This window comes from Jaculus jaculus, chromosome 3 (genome assembly GCF_020740685.1).
Source record: "Jaculus jaculus isolate mJacJac1 chromosome 3, mJacJac1.mat.Y.cur, whole genome shotgun sequence".
Classification (NCBI taxonomy): Eukaryota; Metazoa; Chordata; class Mammalia; order Rodentia; family Dipodidae; genus Jaculus; species Jaculus jaculus.
In genome coordinates, this window is record NC_059104.1 from 132,471,133 (window position 1) to 132,493,107 (window position 21,975).

Consider the following 21,975-nt stretch of genomic DNA (forward strand, 5'->3'; position numbering starts at 1 on the left):
TGATTCTTTGGATTTTTTTTTTTGTTTCTATTTCATTAATTTCTGCCCTAATCTTTATTATTTCTTCCTGTCTACTGATATTTGATTTGTTTTGTTCTTCTTTTTCCAAGGTCTTAAGGTGAAGCATTAGATTGTTTACTTGTGAACTCTCTTAATTTCTTAATATAGCACTTAGAGCTATAAATTACCCTTTTAGGACTGCCTTCATTGTGTGTCAAAGGTTTTGGTATGTGTATTCTCATCATCATTTGAGTGTATGAATTTATTGATTTCCTTTTTGATTTCTTCAATGACCCATTCATCATACAATAGCATACTGGTTAGTCTCCATGAATTTCTGTATGCTTTGTAGTTTTTCTTGTCACTGATTTGCAGTTTAATCCCATTGTGGTCAGTTAGAGTACACGGGATTATTTCAGTTTTCCTGTATATTTTAGGTTTCAGATTTGCTTTGTGTCCTAACATATGGTCTATTTTAGAAAATGTTCCAAGTGCTGCTGAGAAATATTCTGCAGCATTTGGATGGAATGTTCTGTAGATATCTGTTAGGTCCATTTGTTCCAAAAAGTGCAAAAAGCCTGGAGTTGCTCATATAGTCCCACCTATATCCCTTTCAGTAGCTCCTTTATCTCAGCTGTCTTTCCTCAGATTTCTTGACTTTGTGAGAAGGCTGAGAGAGTGAAAAAAATGGTTACACCAGGGCCTCTTGCCACTGCATATGAACTCCAGATGCATCTGGATTTATGTGGATACTAAGAAATTGAACCCAAGCTGTAATACTTTGCAAATCCCCTTGTTTGGTCTCTGCTGCTGCTGCTGCTTGGCGCATCTGGCAGGGTGGTGCTGGGTGGGTGCACGGATTGGTGGGCTACAAGCACCTCAGTGGGATTCTGGCCATTTTCCTCTTTTCTAGTGGATCTTGGTCTGTCTGTCTACTCTGCTGTGTCTAAGAATAACCTATACTCCTTCATTTTTCCAGAGAAGAGTGTATTGCTGTGGTTTTGTTTAAATCCTCCCTAGGCTGGTTTGGCATGGCTACTATGCCCCCATCTTACCTGGAAGTGATATTTTCTTTTATTATTGCATTTAGTACATCTTTACTTCCTTTAATAAAAGGCTAATGGATTGGAATCCAAATTGATATAAAAGATTATCATAGAGATAAAGATGGCAGACTGACAGACTGATGGCTTGCAATAACCTCTAACATCTTTAGTGAAAGCCTGAACAACAATAGAACAGTGACCCCTGTGACAGCCCAGTGACAGGTTGGTTTGTGTTGTAGTCAGCTCCACAATGCTTGGATGAACTTCCAAACAGACACAATTTATGGGAGGAATGGGATTTATTTCTGGCTTACAGATCAGGGGAAGTTCCATCAATGGTGGAAGAAGCTGACTCCCATTCATAAGTCCAAAGAGAAAGACACCACCAAACAGCCAGCTCCACAAACAAATACAAAAGCAGCAACAAAACAGTGGGAACCCCAGGCCCAAACCTCTCTCCATATCTTTGGGCTAGAAATCAGATCTTCTCCCAGTGACACCTCCTCCAGCCAGGCAGCTAGAAATCCAGGTTAACACCTGAGTCTATTGGGAGACATACATTCAGACTACCACAGTTTGTTTTCTAATCTATAAGTAGTGGTGGGATTAGGTTTGGGCCCTTGAACGCCTTGGTGCGTGTTGAGCTACTGAGTTAAATTCTCAGGCTAGTTGTGACAAACTGCACCTCAACTGTGCCACAGTCTCATTCACATGAACCATAGTAAGTACTTCAACCTAAAGAATTCAGAAAATTGGGCTGGACAGATGGCTTATTGTTTAAGGCGCTGGCCTGTGAGGTCTAAGAACCCAAGTTCGATCCCTCAGTACCCACGTAAAGCCAGATGCACAAGGTGGTGCATGCATCTGAATTTCGTTTGCAGTGACTAGAGGCCCTGACATGACCATCTCTCTCCCCTTTAAATAAATAAATAAAATATAGTTTGAAGCCAGGTGTGGTGGTGCATGCCTTTAACCCCAGCTCTTAGGAGGCAGAGGTGGCAGCATCAATGTGAGTTTGAGGCCACTTTGAGAATACAGAGTAAATTCCAGGTCAGCCTGGACAAGAATGAAACCCTACCTCAAAAAACGAAACAAAACTATACACACACTTATGTGTGTGTGTGTGTGTGTGTGTGTGTGTGTGTGTACATATATAAAAGAATGGAGAAAATTAATGCCTCTAGTCAAGGACTTGGCCTAATTAGGATTCCTAAATCCTAATGTAGAGAAAAGGTGGCAGGGTGGGGGGAGAAGCATCAGGGATCATGACTCCTCCAAAAGTTAAGTCCACAGTAAAAAAGAATATAAACAGTTGAATCAAGTAAAGGTGATAATTTATGATACAAAGGAAGGATTCAATAAGGAGATAGAATCTCAAAATAAAAACTAAAATTGAAATTTAGGAAATAAAATGCTCAATACATTAAGTAAATTGAGTTGGAAATTTACCAATAAATTTTTATCAAGGAGAAGATATAATGTCAGGACTTGAAAACAAGATATATAACTTAGAACATTCAGACAGTAACTTTTCTTTTAAAGTACAAATACAGGGGGCTGGAGAGTTGGGTCAGTGGTTAAGGGTGCTTGCTTGCAAAGTATTACAGCTTGGGTTCAATTTCTTAGTATCCACATAAATCCAGATGCATCTGGAGTTCATTTGCAGTGGCAAGAGGCCCTGGTGTAACCATTTTTTTCACTCTCTCATAAATAATTAAATAAACAAATAAAAGAAAATACTGGGGCTGGAGAAATGGCTTGGCAATTAAGGCACTTAGCTGGGCAAAGCCAAAGGACCCAGGTTTATTTCTCCAGTATCCATGTAAGACAGATGCACAAGGTGGTACATGCATCTGGAGTTCATTTGCAGTGGGAAGAAAACAATGTGTTTTTAAAGTACAAATAGAGCATATGATACTTCTGGAAGACCATTAAAAGTCCAGACTTGGGCTGGAGCCATGGCTTAGTAGGTAAGGCACTCGCCTGTGAAGGCCTAAGGACCTAGGTTCAATTCCCCAGAACCCACATAAGCGAGATGTACATTGTAGTGCATACATCTGGAGTTTGTTTGCAATGGCTAGAGGCCCTGGTGCACCCATTCTTTCTCTCTCATTGATAAATAAATATAATTAAAATACCCAAACTTACTCGGCTCATGTGTTGATAAAGAATGCAGAAAGCCAGGAGTGGTGGCACATGCTCTTAATCCCAGAACTCGGGAGGCTGAGGTAGGAGGACAACTATGAGTTCAAGGCCAGCCTAAAACTACATAGTGAATTCCAGGTCAACGTGGGCTAGAGCAAGACCTTACCTGAACAAAAACCAAACAATAAGAACAACAAAAAGTCCAAATTTAATGATGGGTATAGAAGAACAAGGTGAGGTATAAGCTAAAGGCACAAAGCATACTGAGTAAAATAGTAGAAGGCATTTTCGAACCCCCAAATAGAAATGACTAGAAGAGAGCCTTTGCATATCATAGTGTCCTTATAAACACTGTGTGTCGAACAGTGAAAGAATATTAAAGCTAAAGAGAGAAGCACCAAGACACATGAAGGCAAATACATCATAATAACATATTTCTTAGCAGAAACTCTAAAATCCAGCAGGGCATGGAATGATGTATTGTAACCACTGGAAATAAAACCTCTACCAACCTAGATTATTTTAATTAGCAAAATTAATGCATCATAATCAATGAGAAAACAAAGGCCATCCATGATAAAGTAATTCATGACCATTATAGAGTACTGAAAGGAACCCTTCACAGAGAAGGGGAACACAACTTGGAAACACAAGAATACAGGAAAGAACAAACGTCACTAAAATACTAGATAAGCAGAAGAAGATTAGGAATGAATCAAATATTACAGAAGCAACAGGATGACAGGAGTTAGTTCATACCTTTTAACAATACCTCCAAATGTTAATGATCTCAATACTCCATTTGAAAGACACAGGCCATCAGGTTGCTAGATTTAAAAATAAGATCCAGTGCCGGGCGTGGTGGCACACTCCTTTAATCCCAGCACTCGGGAGGCAGAGGTAGGAGGATTGCCGTGAGTTCGAGGCCACCCTGAGACTCTATAGTGAATTCCAGGTCAGCCTGAGCTAGAGTGAAACCCTACCTCGAAAAACCAAAAACAAACAAACAAACAAAAAAAGATCCAGGCTGGACGTGGTGGCACACGCCTTTAATCCCAGCACTCAGGGGCAGAGGTAGGATGAACGCTGAGAGTTTGAGGCCACCCTGAGACTCCGTAGTAAATTCCAGGTCAGCATGAGCTAAAAACCAATTATAATAAGATCATCTAAGTGTTTGTAGCCCTGGAAAAACATACCTAACTAACAAAGAAAACAGCCTGATAGTAAGCAGGAGTAGTTATATTCATATCCAACAAGCAGACTGAAAAATTACTCAGAAGAGACAATCACTTCATTATTTACAAAAAGAACAATTTTTCCAAAGCATATAGCAGTTGTATGTACATATGCACCAAATATAGAGGTACCCAGTTTCATGAAACACTGCTTAATAAAGGCTTTGATAGACCCCAATACAACTGTAGGTGGTATCACTACCACTTTTGTTGTAGTTTGAATGTAAAATGTCTGCCATAGGCTCATGTGTTTGAACATGTGGCCCCCTAAGTGGTGGTGCTGTTTTGGGGAGGTTATAGAGTCTGTAAGAGGTGGAGCTTCACTGAAGAAAGTAGGTCATTGGGACAGGTCTTAAAGTTTATAATCTGGCTTCACTTCCTGTCCTCTGCTTCCTGGCCCATGACAAAGTGATCAAGCAGCTGCTACAAGCTCCCACTGCCATGGAGCCACACATTACCATTTCTTCCACTCAGTGAGGGACTAGATGCCCTGAGACCAACAGCCAAACTTTCCTCCCTTAGGGTGAGTCTTGTCAAGTCTGTTTATACCAATAAGAAGAGTAGCCAAAACAGAAAATTAAGAATTTAGGTTGTTGCTGGGATAAGTCTGACCAGATTTGTAGGCCTTTGAAACTGGTTTGTGGAGGAGGGGAATAGAAATGAGGAAAGTAAAGACTAGATTCACAAAATTCAGAAGAGAACAGAACTCATACTGGAAATTTGACTAAAGATCATTTATAGTGTATTCTAGCAAAGAGTCTAGCTGTGTTTTCCTAACTTTAAATGAGGGAAAATTCAAAAGTAATGGTCAGATTTTTTTGCCAAAGTAAATTTCAAAATAACATGGTATTCAGGCTGTGGCATCATTATTGTTCACTACAGTTACCCAGATTTATAGTGATAGAGAGAAGAAAGCCCAGAAGACAGAAGAAAGTGGAGCATGAAGATATGAGAAATGGAAGGCAATCTGCAACAAAAGGGATATGAATGTGGTTAAAGTTGTGGGCAGAAATTCGCAGTTTAGTGAGGAAAAAGAGCTTGAAGCTGATTAAAGTTGAGAACAGGGCAGGTAAAGACCAAGGGATTACGGTTCTTAAGGTGATTAGCCACACCATTAAGGAGAAGCCCTAGGAATTAAGAAGAAATACTGGGACAACAGGAGAGATGCCTTGAACACAAGACTCTACCTTTTGAGAGCTCCAGGCAAATTCCTGTGAGAGGATCTGAAGATGATTCTTCAGGTTAACCTGCCTGAAAATGACAGCCAGGAAAAGCATTTTCCTAGTTCAATTGTGAAGACACTCAGAAGCCACTTCAGCTGTGGCAGAAGGGGTTGAAGCTGCTTAAAGCTGTCAGTGGAAAGTACCATCTTCGACGTGGCACGATGCAAGGGTGTGGACGAGGTCACATGAAGGCTTGTACCAGTGCTCAACTCAACCATGTAAAGCATGGTCCAATTTTCTGCATGGAGTTCCTGTGTGTGTTGTGTGTGGAATTGTGAAGGTGGAATCTAAAGTGCAGCAGAGAACCCAAGAAATTGGAGATTCTAGAAATTAGGAATGTTTGCTGAGGAAAGTTGCAGGCACTGGGTACAGCTAGTCCAAAAGGGAGGCTACATGTGCCACAAGCAGCAGAGTAGGAGGAGTGGTGCTACCCATTGGAGCACGAGCCCCAAATGCCAGACATGGAGCTGCAGGATATGTTGTTTGCTGGGTTTCAGTCTTGTTTTGCTCCAATATTTTCTTGCTATGCCCCAATCCTCCCTTTGGAGGAGGAATGCTTTTGTCATTGTATGTTGAAAATAACTTACTTTTTCATTTTATAGGAGCTCACCATTAAAAGTTTACTTTGAGTCTCAAAAGACACTTTGGACTTTAGACTTTTAAAATATTGGAACTGTAAGACTATGGGACTTTCATAATTGGACTGAATGCATTTTACATTATGAGCTGGCCATGAGCTTGTGGAAACTATAGGTATAGATTGTTGCGGTTTGAATGTGAACTATCCCTCAGAGGCTCAAATGTGTAAAACATTTGGCCCCCAACTAGTGTTGTTTTGGGAGGTTGTAGAACATTTAGGAGGTGGGACCTCAGTTCAGGAATAGCTTACCTGGGGTAAACCTTGAAGCTTATAGTTTGGTCCCACTTTCTGTGTATTCCTTGTTTCCTGATCTGTGGAGATGTTAAGCAGGCAGGTGCTATTGCAAAGCTCTCCACCATGATGCCTTGCCCAACATCATGGATAAGCTGGACCCTTCATACTTGAGCCAAAATAAACTTCTCCTTTAAATTGTTTCTTGTCAGGTATTTGGTCACAATGATGAGAAAAGTAACTAACCCTTTCTCATGACTAAATTTGTTATCCACAGCTAGGCGTGGTGACACACACCTTTAATCTCAGCACATGGGAGGCAGAGGTAGGAGAATCTTCATGAGTTCAAGGCCACCCTGTGACTACATAGTGAATTCCAGGTTAGCCTGGGCTAGAGTGAGACCCTATCTCAAAAAAGACAAAATAATAATAAATTTGTCATCCAAAATACTAACATCAGAATTAAAGTACAGTCAAATGTATTCAGTGGATATGTATGGGATATTCTACCCAACAGCTGCAGAACATACATTTTTCTTAGCAGCTTAAAAATAGCTCCAAAATAGAATCTATTTTAGGACATAAAGTTGTTCGTAGTGATCAGGCATGGTAGTACAAGCTTGCAATCACAGCACTCAGGTGGTAAAGCAAAAAGATCAGGATCATCCTTGGCCACATAGCAAGTTCAAGGCCATCTTGGATTACATGAGATCTTGTCACCTTCTCCCCCTCCAACCCCCCCAAAAAAGCTAGAGGTATCACAGTATGTAACCTTAAATTATACTGTAGAGAAAAAGTAATAAAACCAACATTGCACTGGCACAAAAAGACACACAAGCCATGCGTAGTGGCACACACCTTTAATCCCAGTACTCAGGAGACAGCAATAGGAGGATTGCCATGAGTTAGAGGACACCCTGAGACTACAAAATGAGATCCAGGTCAGCTTGAGCTAGAGCGAGACCCTACCTCAGAAAAACCAAAGGAAAAAAAGAAAAGTCTTGCAAACTAATGGACCAGAAATGTGGGCCCAGAAATAAGCTTATACAACTACTGCCATCCAGTTTTCAACAAAGGAATTAAAAATATTGATTGGAGAAAAGATAGTCTTTTAAATAAGGGATGCTATGGAAACCTTATATGTAAAAGTCAGAAGCTTGGACTGGAGAGATGGCTTACCTATTAAGGTGCTTGCCTGTGAAGCCTAAGGACCCATTTTGACTCTCCAGGTCCCACATAAGCCAGATGCACAAAGTGATGCAAGAATGGACACATGCACACAAGGTTGCACAGGCATCTGGAGTTCGATTTCAGTGGCTAGAGATCCTGGTGTGTCAATTCTCTCTCGCATTTAAAAAATAAAAAATCCAGTCTTGAGCTTGCCTCAAAAAAAAAAAAATACAGAGACAGACAAACGACAAGTGCTGGTGAGGATAAAGGAAAAGAAACACATACATGCTGCTGGTTGGAATGTAAAATGTGCATTCTGCATGGAAATCACTATAAAGATTCCTGGAAAGGTAATACATAAAGTAGAATTCGGTTTTTTTTTTACTCCTACCAGACCATTCCTGGATGAATACCCAAAGAAATTAAAGACAACATACAAGAGAGAGAGCTCCATTCTCATAATTATTACAACACTGTTCGTATTAGCTGTGGTGCGGAATTAGCCTAGATGCCCATTAGCAGATGAATGGATTGAATGAATAAAGAAAATTGACATATATACATGGTATATGGTGCATATTTACATGAGATATACTCTACTGTAAAAAAAGGTTATGGAATTGGAGATGGTGATGTTAAGCAAAAGCAGAGATTCAGAAGGTTTTCTTATATGTGGGGGAAAATAAAAGTAGACGAGGGACTTTTAGAGAAGAGGAAGGTGACTTATAGAAGTAAGGTAAGTATGGGAGGGCAAGTCGTAGACAGAAGCAAAGTACCTTGTATTCATATACGAAAATGTCATTGTGAAACTACCTATTTTGTACAATTAATTTACGTTTGAAAAGATTATCGTGGGGCTAGGGAGATGGTTCAGCAGTTTAAAATGCTTACTGCTTAAGCATGAGAGCCTGAGAGGGCCTGAGACTGCCAGCACTGACATAACAAGTAGAGTGTGGCCACACATGTCTAGAATCCCAGTCCTGTGGGGCAGAGACTGGAGAATGTCTGGGGCTCACTGACTGGAATGGCATCTTTGGGTTGAGAGATTTTGTCTCAAGGAAGTAGACGGATGGAGAGTACCTCATGTTTTGGGTTGTCCTCTGGCATCTGCATGTGTGCACATGGGGCATACACATCTGTGTGCACTTAATGCCAAAAAGATTATCATAACTATAGATAAAATCACTTTGGAAATATCATATTTTCTTGTAATAGGGCATAAGAAGAACAGAAATTTTGCAAGACAGCTTTGTAACACCTGTGAGGGCTGGTGACTTCCTTGTATCCATATTAGGTTGCCCTATAGATCCTGCATCTAATACCTTATAGACAGGCAGCCAGCTCGGTTCTTTAGCAGTGTTTCAGAGAGCACTGTGTGACCTGTGGTAGCGCATGTGGAAGGACTGTCAGCTGCTACAATCCTAGTGGGAAACACCACATGGCTTGGAGGTGGGGTCATCTGCTTTCTGAAATCTGAGGAACTTTTTTGGATAGCAACCATGTAGGTCAACCAAAAGTTAGAGGGTTGGTGAGCATTTTGTTTTGTTTTATGTTCTAAAAAAACATTTCCAGAACATGTATGCAGAGTTTGTTCCTCCCCATATATACTGGGCAAAAAATGAGTTACATTTGTTGTGATTGAACATTATTGACATTGATAGGTTTAATTGGTTTACATGGTCTAGCTTAGTTTAGAAGCCAAATGTCTTAGGTTTATTTCTTTTTATTGACAACCTGTGTATATATACTCAATGTACCCTGATCATAGTTTTGTTGTCACCCCCCCCCACTTCCTCTCCACTGAACATTTTCTTCTCCTTTCTTTTTTTTTTTTTTTTTTTTTTAGGTAGGGTCTCACTCTAGCCCAGACTGACCTGGAATTCACTTTGTTGTCTTAGGGTGGCCTCAAACTCATGGTGATCCTTCTGCCACTGCCTTCTGAGTGCTGGGATTAAAGGCGTGTGCCACCACATTTAGCCCTCTTCTATTTTTTTTATTTTTATTTATTTGTTTGCATGCAGAGAGAATGAATGGGCTCACCAAAGCATCTAGCCTTACCAAAATAATACTTACAATAATAATAATCCAGATGCATTTGCCACTTTGTGCATCTGGCTTTACATGGATACTGAAGAATCAAATTGGGTCTTTAAGCTTTGCAGGCAATTGCCTTAACCTCTAAGACATTTCTCCAGTCCCCCTCTTCTATTTGGATCTTTTCCCCCCTCATGTTATGCAGGTAGTGTCAGCCACTTTGAGGTCAAGAGTGCAGCGGCCACTTAGTGTCTAGAATATGGTATCTTAGAGCACCTTCCCCTTCCTTTTGCCACCTCTTCCACAGTCCTTGGAGAGTGTGATAGAGGTGTCTTACTTAGTGCTACTGTCATCTTTTCTACTGTCACTTCTTAGCTGTTTGATGAGTTTGGTTCTCCCTGGTAGTCATTAGGTGTTTTTTTTTATTAGCCTCTTCCTTAATATCAGCAGTAAATTTTGGAATAAATATAGACAACTGGAGGATAATATTAAATAATCCCATTATCTCTGTATTTGCCAGTCTCCCTTATTTTTGCTATTCTTGGATACCACGTGGCAGCTGTTAGAACAATACCCAGCCGCCTTTGAGTTCTCTGAGACATATTTAGCAGTGCTATGCGACAGTACCTGGATCTCACTGTTTGGCACCTTCCTGTTCAACTCTCCTCATCAGCGAGTGAAGCAGAGCACAGTAAGTAATATGCTAGCTACAACTTTTTTGTTTTATAACTTTGAAATGAATTTGAAGAATAATTAACTGCATACTTAAAATATATAATTAAAATACCATCTTTTGGGGGTGGGAGAAATGGCTGAGCTGTTAGGGCATTTGCCTGTGAAGCCTAAAGACCCTGGTTCAGTTCTCCAGTACCCATATAAGTCAGATGCACAAGTTGGTGCAGGGTCTGGAGTTCGTTTGCAGTGGCTGGAGGCCCTGACACTCCCATTCTCTCTGTCAATCTCTCTCCTCTCTGTCTCTCTCCTTGCAAATAAATAAACATAAATACTTAAAAATATTTCCTTTTCTGGGCTAGAGATATGGCTTAAGCACTTGCCTATGAATCCTAAGGACCCCGGTTCAAGGCTTAATTCCCCAGGACACACGTTAGCCAGATGCACAAGGGGGCGCACGCATCTGTAGTTCGTTTGCAGTGGCTGGAAGCCCTGGTGCGCCCATATTCATTCCCTCTCTCTCCCTCTCTCCCTCCTTCTCTCTCTCTCTCTCTCTCTCTCTCTCTCTCTCTCTCTCTCTTTCTTTCTGCCTCTTTCTCTCTCTGTCTGTCGCTCTCAAATAAATAAATAAAAATAAAAATATTTCCTTTTCAGACTAGGTTCTGAATAGATTATTTTAAAAACAAAAATCTGTTTATTTTTAATGAATAGTGAATGCATTTTTTTCTGCCAGTTCATAATAAACAAATGTAGGAATATAAGTTATTGGGCTATAGAGATACCTTAGTTGGTAAAGTACCAACCTGCATGAGGTCTGGAAAATGCTAGGCCTGTGGTCCTCTCAGAAATAATGCTGCAAGTCCTGGGTTCTCATCTGAAAATTACATCCATCCATCTAACAATTGTGCCTTTCATCTCAATGTGCAAGGTAAAATTTTTAACTGTGAAGCATTATACACATATCCTGGAGAAATAGGGGTAATTCTAGATTACAAATGTGAAGAACAAAATGTGGTATTCAAGCTAGCACAATAGGGTTTGGTTGTAAAGCAGAGAATAGGAGTCATGAGGAAGGTGTCACCTCAGAACATGAGAGCCACTGGAACATGCAGGAAGATAAGATTGCTCAGCATTGTTGCTTTTGAGAAGTCCAGGTCTCAGAGAAACTCAGTCCTGTTAAGAGAGCTTCCTAGATTGATTAGCTTAGAAAGGAAATTTTTATGAAATTCCTTTCTCTGTCTTCTGTCATGGTGGTGCATGCCTTTAATCCCAGCATTTGGGAGGCAAAGGTAGGTGTATCACTGTGAGTTCAAGGTCAGCCTGAGACTACATAGTGAATTCCAGCTCAGCCTGGGCTAGAGCAAGACCCTACTTTGAAACCCCTCCCCATACCAAAATAAGAGAATCAGTCTTTTTTTTTTAACCATCTAAAGACTCTGTCTTTGGGAATACTTCCTCCAGGAAACTGTCCTGTGTAAATTTGATATGGGCTACTTCTGTCACTTAGCTCAGAAGTGGGCCCTGTTTCCACATTGTTAAAGGTGATTGGCTTTGTTTGGGATTAGGCCCAGGAACCTCTTCCTGATACATTCCAGGTCTGCCCTCTTCCTTGGGGTGGGCATGGTGGTCACTCTGGACTTTGGGTTCCATTTGCTGAGGTGGGAACCCAAGTCCTCAGGTTGTGTCAGCCTACAATAGGGACATCAATATGGTTTGGGGCTCTGAGGTAACGTGTTAGTGAAATTTCTTCTCTTACTAGCATTCTTACTGTCTTGAGGGTACAGACAAACTCCTTGGTCCCAAAGCATGGAGTATGCCAAACAGGTGTTACACTCACTCAAAGGCATCACATGCCCCTCTGAATCTGAGTGCTGCACCCCAACTCAGCATAAATGCTGCTTGTGTGAAGACAGAGGCCTGGCAAAAGATATAAGTGTGCATCTTCTCACATGTGTTCAAATGTCTTTACTTATGCAGGAATTTGCTATAAGCAAAAATATTCAACTGGGTGATGAAAAGGGCTTAAAATTCCCTTCTGTTTGGGACTGGTCTCTTCAGTTTACAGCAAAGGAATGCACCCTTTTCCACAACCCCTTCTACATCGGGAAGAGCACACCTTGTCTACAGAATGGATCCAGGAAGTCTTTCAAGCGCACAAAGGTAAGCTACCTCACACACTAGCAAAAAAACCCTCATGTTGGCTTATACACAACCAGGCACACCTTCAGAATACAGTATTAAAAACAGCCTGTTGTGGTGGCACATACCTTTGATTCCAGTACTTGGGAGACAGAGGTAGGAGTATCACCATGAGTTCAAGGCCAGCCTGAAACTACAGATCAGCCTAGACTAGAGCGAAACCCTACCTCAAAAAACAAACAAGAAAGTCAAGCCAGGCCTGGTGGAGGCTGAGGTAGGAGAATTGCTGTGAGTTCAAAGCTAGCCTGGGGCTACAGAGTGAGTTCCAAATCAGCCTGGGCAGCATTGAGACCCTGTGGGGGTGGGGGGACACTTCCCATGATAATAGTGCATACACATTTTGAGGGCTTGTTCCATTTTAACAGGTATTATAATTTCCTTCTTGATGGCTGAGGCCCTTGAGGCCTGTTGAGCATATGAGATCCTGTCCAGTCTATCTATTATCTCTAGAATCACCAGCTTATTTTGTTTTTCTCTTAACCCAAGTCTCATGAGCATGATCTTAAGCAAATGAACAGACAGGCTGTACTTTCCTCCTACCATTTATTCTGGCATGGTAGTAGCTTTGGAGAGTCTACCCAAAACACTATTGGTCAAAAAAGGATTAGAGGGGGCCTGGAGAGATGGCTTAGCAATTAAGGCACTTATCTGTGAAGCCTAAAGACTCATGTTCAAACTTGCTCCAGATCCCATGTAAGCCAGACACACAAAGGTGAGGCAAATGTGAGGTCACACATGCCCACTAGGTAGCTCAAACATCTGGAGTTTAAGTGCAATGGTTGAGGCCCTGGCACACCAATTCCTTCTTCCTCCCTCTCTCTAAGAGAAAAGGAAAAAAAAGGAAGGAATAGAATAAGCACTACATGAGAAGGAAAGACGAAGGCTATCATCCTCTAAAGCTGTGCCCCTTAAATACTGACTTTATGTTTACCAGACATCTTTTTTTTTTTTTTTTTTTCCCGAGGTAGGGTCTCACTGTAGCTCAGGCTGACCTGGAATTCTCTGTGTAGTCTCAGGGTGGCCTTGAACTTACGCCGATCCTCCTACCTCTGCCTCCAGAGTGCTGTGATTAAAAGCATGTGCCACCACGCCTGGCTTTTTTACCAGCCATCTTGAATCTTTTTGGAAAGTGGTTCTCCAGTAGAGTAATGCTGATGTCTTCTGTGTAGAAAAGCTACAGCTCAACACTGAGAGGAATGCCATCTTCCTTCAAGAATGGAATCATCAGTGACCAAGAACTCCTTCCGAGGAGAAACTCGCTGATACTGAAGCTAAAGCCAGACCCACCTGAGCACACCACCAGCCAGAACAGTGATATGGAGCAGTATTTTAGAGAATGGTTTTCCAAACCAGCTGACCTACATGCCATTGTCCTGCCACGTCTCTCTGGAACACACATAAAGCTGTGGAAATTGTGCTACTTCCGTTGGGTCCCTGAGGCACAGATCAACCTCGGGGGCTCCATCATGGCCTTCCACAAGCTCTCCCTCCTAGCTGATGAGGTGGATGTGCTCAGCAGGATGCTGCGTCAACAGCGGAGTGGCCCCTTGGAAGCCTGCTACACAGAGCTGGACCAGAGTAGAATGTACTTCAGAGCCAGTGGCCCCCACGACACCTTGGGGACACCAGAATTTCTCTCTTCTTCATTTCCATTTTCTCCTGTAGGGAACCTGTGCAGACGAAGCATTTTAGGAACACCATTAAGCAAATTTTTAAGTGGGGCCAAAATATGGTTATCTACTGAGACACTAGCAAATGAAGACTAAAATATATTTTCTGAACATTTTGAGGGAAGCTGAATTTTCCCTCTGAACTGAAATTGCTAACCAAGGCATTAAAACTGATTATTTTATATGTAAGAAATTTGCACTAATCTTTAAAGCATATTGAATCATTCTCCCTCCCTTCAGTTACTTTAAAAAAAAACTGTAATTTTTATTTTTTATGTCCTTTCTATAATTATAGGTCTGGCTTATTTTGGGTGATTTGCAGCATACATTCCCACATTGTTATAACTGATCTCAATAATCAGGTTTGCTCTGCTACTTTTTTTCCTCATTCATCTTTCCTACTACTTACTGAAGGTTATCTGATAATGTGGCAGATTAGCAACCTGAAGAAAGTGACATGGAGGTGACAAATTAATATTTAATATATTTTCAGGAACATCTGCTAAAACCCCCAGCAGGCTTTGGTAGGTGTATTCATGTCTTTTTTCTGGTCATTTTCAGTTATCTCTAGTTGAATTTACCTGATGAAGTTTCCGTGTTCTAAAGCTAGAATTTATTTTAGTTCACCTTGTTTAGGACTTTTCAATCACTGTTTGAAATCATGAGTTTGCTTTTGAATTTCAGAGAACTAATTTTAAAATGAAAATGGTATGCACTGTAACTTTAAAGCATTCACTGTAGCTAGTTAAACCTAGAAGTGCCTTTGACATTAGGTATGAATAACAAAAAAGATAAAACAATGGGAAATATGTTACTTTTAATTTAGGGCATTAAAATCCTAATACATAAGGAAATGGCCAGGGGACTCCAGACCACATTCTTGTTCTCTGAATGCTGATCCTGAGGGGCTCTTCGGGCTACCCAGGCAGCTGCTCTCGTGGACAGGAGCATGCCACACTCAGATCACAGGCTGTGGGGCATCCCAGCTGATGCACTGCTGTTGGCCAGCACTTCCGTGAGGTAACTGGGGAGTGGGACACTTGAACACAAATCCTTTTCAAGTTCTCACTGCTTAGAATAGAGATTAAGAACTATAAATGCACTTCTCCGAGAATGTTGTCATTTTTAAAGCTAGTGAGAAGAGACCCTCCCCATTTCCTGACTTTCATTTTGTTTTTCGAGGTAGGGTCCCACTCTAGCTCAGGCTGACCTAGAATTCATTCTGTAGTCTCAGGCAGGCCTTGAACTCACAGTGATCCTCCTACCTCTGCCACCCGAGTGCTGGGATTAAAGGCGGGTACCACCATACCTGGCCCATTTCCTGACTTTTGACATCAATGTTAAGTGTAAACAGAGAAGCTCACAAAGGTATGCTCCTTGTCCGAGGCTCCTTTCTTTTCATACTGGGGCTAGACCCTGGCCAGCTTTGCAGTGTCCAGTTAAACCAGCTCCTTGTAATGAAGTTTAGTGCCAGTCCCTACCATGCAGTCCTTTCCATTCCCTGATTTTAAAGTGGACAATTTCAAATTGGTGTCATGTTTTCTATCATCTTGAGATTTTGAAAATTTTTTATGCTAGGGTCTTGTTAATTTCATTTTCTAAAAAAAGTTTTTAAAAAGAGTATTTTAAAAAAAGTATTCTACTTTTAATTGTCTGCCTTCTAAAATTATTTGATCATATCTCTGGATTTAATGGCATGGGTTCTTATAAAATGGCTTAGGAAGTTTATATCTTGCGTATACACCTCATCTACAAGTTGCCTATAAAATTAAGGGCTATATTGTTTATACAAATAACATTGTTGTCACGAAAGAAGTTATAGTCCTTGATTGGAAACCAGCCCTGATTTCCTATCACAATCCAGCATGTCCTGTCACTGAATCTTCCCTTTTCATTAAGCTGCTTTTTATTATTACAAATTGTTCTAGAGATTTTGGCTTGAGAATTTCATTACTTTTCAGTTTTTTTCTCACACGTTTACTTCAATTCTGTTAATAATTTGTTTTTTGTTAACTTTCAGAAAATTAGGTACTATTAACATTGTTTTAACATAGAAAGTTGCATATTTTTGTATGATAATCAAATATAGTAAAATGTCTTTATACTTTAGCTGGGTAGTTGTTCTATCATGATTATTGTGCTACAGCTTCTTGTACATAATTTGAAAAACAACTACAAGAGCCTTCAATCTGGGACACTGTAAAGCGGCTTGCTGCCTCTGCTAGCAAAAATGGCACTGTGGTGACAGAAGTGCTAAGCACGGCTGTTAGCGGTGTGCCATAGTGCTTAGCGCCACTGTTCCCAAGGCCCTGTGTGAGCAGAGCCCATGCTAGTAGACTCTTCTCAGAGGCCTGGTGGCATTGGGCTTGCTCACGTTACCCTAAAGATGCAGTGTCTCACTGTTGTTTTATGATGGGAACCAACCTTTGTTTGTTTCAAATATTTTATTGACATTTTTTATACATGTATATGATATATTTTGATTATAATCCCTTCTCTTGTTTGGTGTCTCCCACCCATTCCCCCTTCCACAGAACCCCTTCTTTCCATTAATCCCTCCTTTACAGTGACTTTTTTTTCCCTTCCTCCTCCATCCTTGACAGAATGTTGATTGGCCCATTTTGAGTGCAGTAAACAACAGTCACTGGGAGGTCATGAATGCAACAGCCACTTAATGTCTGGAAGACATTGCTCCAAAGCAAACTTCCCAATCTTATTCTTTAAAAAGAATTTTTCTTTTTTTTTAATCAGAGAGCTGAAGAGAGAAAGAATTGGCACTCCAGGGCCTCCAGCCACTGTAGTTGAACTCCAGGCATGTATGCCATCTTATGCGCATGTGCAACCTTGTGCACTTATGTCACATTGTGTGTCTGGCTTAACCAGGACTTGGAGAGTCAAACTTGAGTCCTTAGGCTTTGCAGGCAAGCACCTTAACCACTAAGCCATCTCTCCAGTTCCCCAATCTTATTCTTTATGCTCCACTTTCCACAGCATGAAAGGAACTCCAAAACAAATGTGTCTAACTTTATTTAGAGTGTTCATTTATACTAACAGGTTGAAAACTGTTCAACACATTTCTCAGCAAAATCTTTGCTATAGCAGTAACCTCAAGGACTTAAAACTCAACTTGGAGAGAAAACCAAAACATTTGTGCTGAAAACCTTTGTGCCTGAAACTGATGAGCTGCAGAAGGATGAACAGGAATACCAGCGATTGTTCAATAATGTGAATGGGAGGGAACTTTGACTGCTAAATAAAATTTGCACAGCAACTGTTTGTAGTAGTTATCAATATGAAACTACCAACAAGAGCAGTGACTGAGGATGGAAGGTGTCTCCTCCACCTGTACTTGTGTTTTCATGCATCTTTTTGTATGCCCTCTAAGATGAGGCCATAACCAGTAACAATTTTCACACTAGACTTGGTTGTAGTTGGGCCATCAATGGGCCCTGCCCTAACTAGTCTCCTAATGAGTAAATACAAGCACTGGGGAGTTCCATTTCCTCTAGGAAACTCAAGAGTCTATGGGAGACTGGGGCCTCACACCCTGAGTCCTAAGCCTGGTGTTAAGCTAAGCCACCTTTCCATGCCCCTTCCCCAATCTGACACCCTTCCAGCAGTGGTTATGAGTAGCCCTGATGTAACTAAATTACACTGCCAGTGTAGAAAGTGACCCAAATCTGGCAGGGGGTGATGGCGCACACCTTTAAACCCAGCACTTGGGAGGTAAGAGGATCACCGTGAGTTCAAGGCCACCCTGAGACTACATAATAAATTCTAGGTCAGACTGGGCTAGAGTGAGACCCTTCCTTAAAAAATAAAAATAAAAAATGATCCAGTCTAGTTAGGGGTATTCTGAAGTGAGCAGAAGGGACAAGTTTCTTGACAAACACTGCCCTTGTCTTTAGTGATCTAATCCCAACTGCTAAGAACAAGCATTTATTTACACCTGTAGCTAGTTTTTGGGTTTTTGCTGTTTTATTAAGGGTTTCCAAGACAATAGCATGTGGGTGAATGCCTAAGACCCACTTATGGGAAAAAAAAATGCATTCCTATGTCTGTGGTATAAATACTTCATCATGGTTGGTTTCAGATGACCATAGTGTCATCACTGAGTTAGGAAAACATGCTCCATATCTCAGGAGCTGGCATGAGCGAGTGTGCCATTGGAATGTGGTTGGGAAGTTGCATTCTTCACCCTTTTAGAACTTCACGGCACATGTCAGCTTTATTAGATGCTGCCTGTCAGGTAAGCCAGCTTAATGTTGCCCATCTCAGGGTTCCACATCTACTTGGGTGTCTATTACTGTACTGTTTGCCCTGACTACAGTCTCCCAGTGTAGACTTTGCCTCCACTCTGCCACAGTATCTAACAGGCTTATTTAAAGATTTATTTTCTTCTTACCTCATAATTGGGAACTACAAATCTAGTGGCCATTTCACAAAGAACCAGATCAGGAGAGGTAGTTGTGTCAAGCTTGGGGCTAATTAAAAAATACCCTTTGGAGCTGGGCATGGTGGCACATGCCTTTAATCCCAGCACTCAGGAGGCAGAGGTAGGAGGATCACTGCAAGTTCACCACCCTGAGACTACATAGTGAATTCCATCCAGATCAGCCTGGGCTAGAACGGTGGCCCCCAACTTCAAAAAATAAGTAACCTTTGGGCTGGAGAGATGGCTTAGTGGTCAAAGCACTTGCCTGTGAAATCTAAGGACCTAGGTTTGATTCTCCAGGTCCCATGTGCACCAAATGTACATGTTGGCACATGCATCTGGAGTTTGTTTGCAGTGACTAGAGGCCCTGGTGCACCCATTTTCTCTCCCTTCCTCCCTCCATCTGTAAAAATAAATAAATATAAAACCTTCAAAATAGGACCTTTATTGACAACACAATCTACTAGGGTCAATATTGAGAAGCTTTTCCACCATAATCAGTTCAGATTGTCCACCAAGAATTAACATTTCCTCATTGTTCTATCTGGGTCTCTTTAAATGAGAAATGACCTGGGAGCAGTTGGAAACTCACTAGGTTAAGAATCAAGTTCTAGTCACAGGGCATCTGGCCCTTGAAAGCTATTCCCTGAGGAACTGAGTGACCCTCATTTTGAGACTGTGTTGGCAAGATGTAACTACTTTTCATTTTGCAGACCAGTTTTCTTCTATATCAACACCCCAGCATCTTATATCTTAGTTCTCAGTGTGCCTTTTTCACTGTGAAAGGCCAAGTGTCATGTATTGCTATCTTCAAGGCCTAGCTGGAAAAATCCAAGTCGGAGGTACAGGAAGTATCTGGCTCTAATACACTCAGTTCCCCAGGGAACAGCTTTCAAGGGCCAGAAGCCCTGTGAATGCTGATTGCTACTCCTATATTCCCTGTAGGCTTTCCAAATGTTTGGATAGAACCTTTTGATGATTCCGTTTTCCCCTCTAAGCTTGCTGTTTGTTAGGCAGACGGTGAGTGTTTGTTTGTTTGAAAGCAACAGAAAAAGAGGCAGAGAGAGAGAGAATGGGCATACTAGGGCCTCTAGGCCTACTGCAAACGAACTCCAGATGTGTGCGCCCCCTTGTGCATCTGGCTAATGTGGGTCCTGGGGAATCGAGCCTCGAACTGGGGTCCTTAAACTTCACAGGCAAGCACTCTGCAGCCCCTGTGGGTGTTTTAATTGTGCTGATTGAATTTGTCTATCCCTGTTTAGCTCCTTTCTTTTGGATGACTGACCCCCATTCAGGGTAAATGCTGGGCTATCCTTGATTTCAATCCAGGCTTCTGCTACACCTTCTGCATGCCCTATTTAGAACATACACGACATGGGGATGTCCACACTCGAAGTGCCCCTTGTCAGTGAAGGAGCATATCCTGGTCCTACATTCCCCATACTTGCTACACGTTGGATGAAACAAGGCACAAATATAGAGCTTCTCTATCACCCAAATTATATCAGAGAAAATGCCACAGTTGGACCTGGTAGCACATATCTATAATCACAGCACTCAGGAGGTGGAGGCAGAATGATCAGTTTAACATCAGCCTGGGCCACATGTGACCTTGTCTCAAAAAACAAGGAGCAAGCGAATCACTAGCTCCAGTATTCTTGCACCTCCAAGAATTACACACTTACTCTGCATCTGTCAGTGTTGTGTGGCATTCCTCTTTCTGCACTCCGCTGGACTCAGATGTTTCTTGCTTTCTCACGCACATACTCCTTAGGCTGCCAATCTCTTTCAGCAAGACTCTGAAGTCAGTTTTCATGGATGACAAGAGACACCTTTTCTACATAAAGGACAAAACTTAATAGGTGGCTGAGCTTTTTGTTTGTTTTTCAAGGTAGGGTCTCACTCCGGCTCAGGCTGACCTGAAATCACTATGTAGTTGCAAATTGGCCTCCAATTTACAGCCATTCTCCTACCTCTGCCAACCAAATGCTGAGATTAAAGGAGTGCATCACCACACCTGGCTTTTTTTTTTTTTTTAAATGAAAGGAATCAAACTAGGAATTGAGAACCATCTAGGATCAAAGTGCTGGCTAGTCCCATTATACCTGTCAACAGAATTATACTGATAAATCTTGAATGAGATCACATACTAATCTAAGCAAATCCCATTTTTATACTTAGAATATTTGATTCTTCCACAAAAGCTAAAGTGGTATGTAGTGAACAGAGCATTCATAATGTGGGATTTCTTTTTGTCCGTTTTTGGAGATACTCTCATTATGAGCCCAGGCTGGCCTCAAGCTTGAGGTTCCTCCTGCCTCAGCCTCCCAAGTGATAAAAATTACAGGGGTGAGCCACCAGACGTGGCTTCATAATGTGTTTTTAACAGATAGTAATAGCATTGTCTAGATAAAGCCTTCTTCCCCCTCTAGCAATTTACTCCATGACCATATGTTGCATTATATTGGAATTGTTTCTATAGTTTCTTCCCCAATACTTCTCCTTAAGAGCCAGGAGCCTGTATCTATATCTTTATCTCTCAAGTACTATGCCTGCGCAAGGCAGGTCAACTCGGGACTAAATGAAGTGACCTGGTAAGGAGCTTTCCAGCAGCATACAACAAAGCTGCAAATCTCATCCTGCTATCAGTGCCAGGACCCCGGTGGGGCATCAGGACCCCAAGTGAGACTGGCTCAGGAGAAGTGAACCACAGCAGACTGAAAACTTCACTTTCAAAAGTGGAACACGTCCAGCACATTGACAATGTGAGCTGTGTGTCAGTTGTGGGTGCCCAATGAAGTACTAGTCCAATAACTTGACAAAATAAGAAAAACTGGAACAGGCAAGAATATTTTTCCCAACATCTAGACACAAACTTTTAGGACACATAAAAAATTTGATAAATGGCATGACATGTCTACTGTAATAAGACAGAAAGTGTTATGATTATTTCCTCCCCTGAAATAATTTTTCTAATTCCTAAAGAAATCTGAATTTCTACTGTTTCTGCCCTTCTTCTTTTTTTGTTCATTTATTTATTTGAGAGTGACAGAGAAAGAAAAAGGCAGATATATATATATAGAGAGAGAGAATGGGCGTGCCAGGGCCCCCAACCACTGCAAACAAACTCCAGATACGTGCGCCCCCTTCTGCATCTGTCTAACGTGGTCCTGGGGAATCAAGCCTTGAACTGGAGTCCTCAGGCTTCACAGGCAAGCGCTTAACGGCTAAGCTATCTCTCCAACCCTAATTTTTTTTTTTTGTTCTGCCCTTCT

At 41.4% G+C, this 21,975-nt stretch overlaps 1 protein-coding gene across 3 annotated transcripts in view; it reads left to right on the forward strand.

Moving 5' to 3' along the window:
* Positions 1-17,092, forward strand: part of Mtmr10 (myotubularin related protein 10) — a 66,912-nt gene extending 49,820 nt beyond the window's left edge. For 2 of the 3 annotated variants that reach the window (XM_004658134.2, XM_045145395.1), the window contains 3 exons: positions 10,245-10,415; positions 12,374-12,556; positions 13,765-17,092. In XM_004658134.2, the coding sequence (XP_004658191.2) occupies positions 10,245-10,415; positions 12,374-12,556; positions 13,765-14,361 (951 nt within the window). In that variant the 3' untranslated portion in view covers positions 14,362-17,092. The remainder of the gene's footprint in view (positions 1-10,244; positions 10,416-12,373; positions 12,557-13,764) is intronic. The other variant, XM_045145394.1, reaches the window with a different exon arrangement.
* Positions 17,093-21,975: the final 4,883 nt, after the last annotated feature.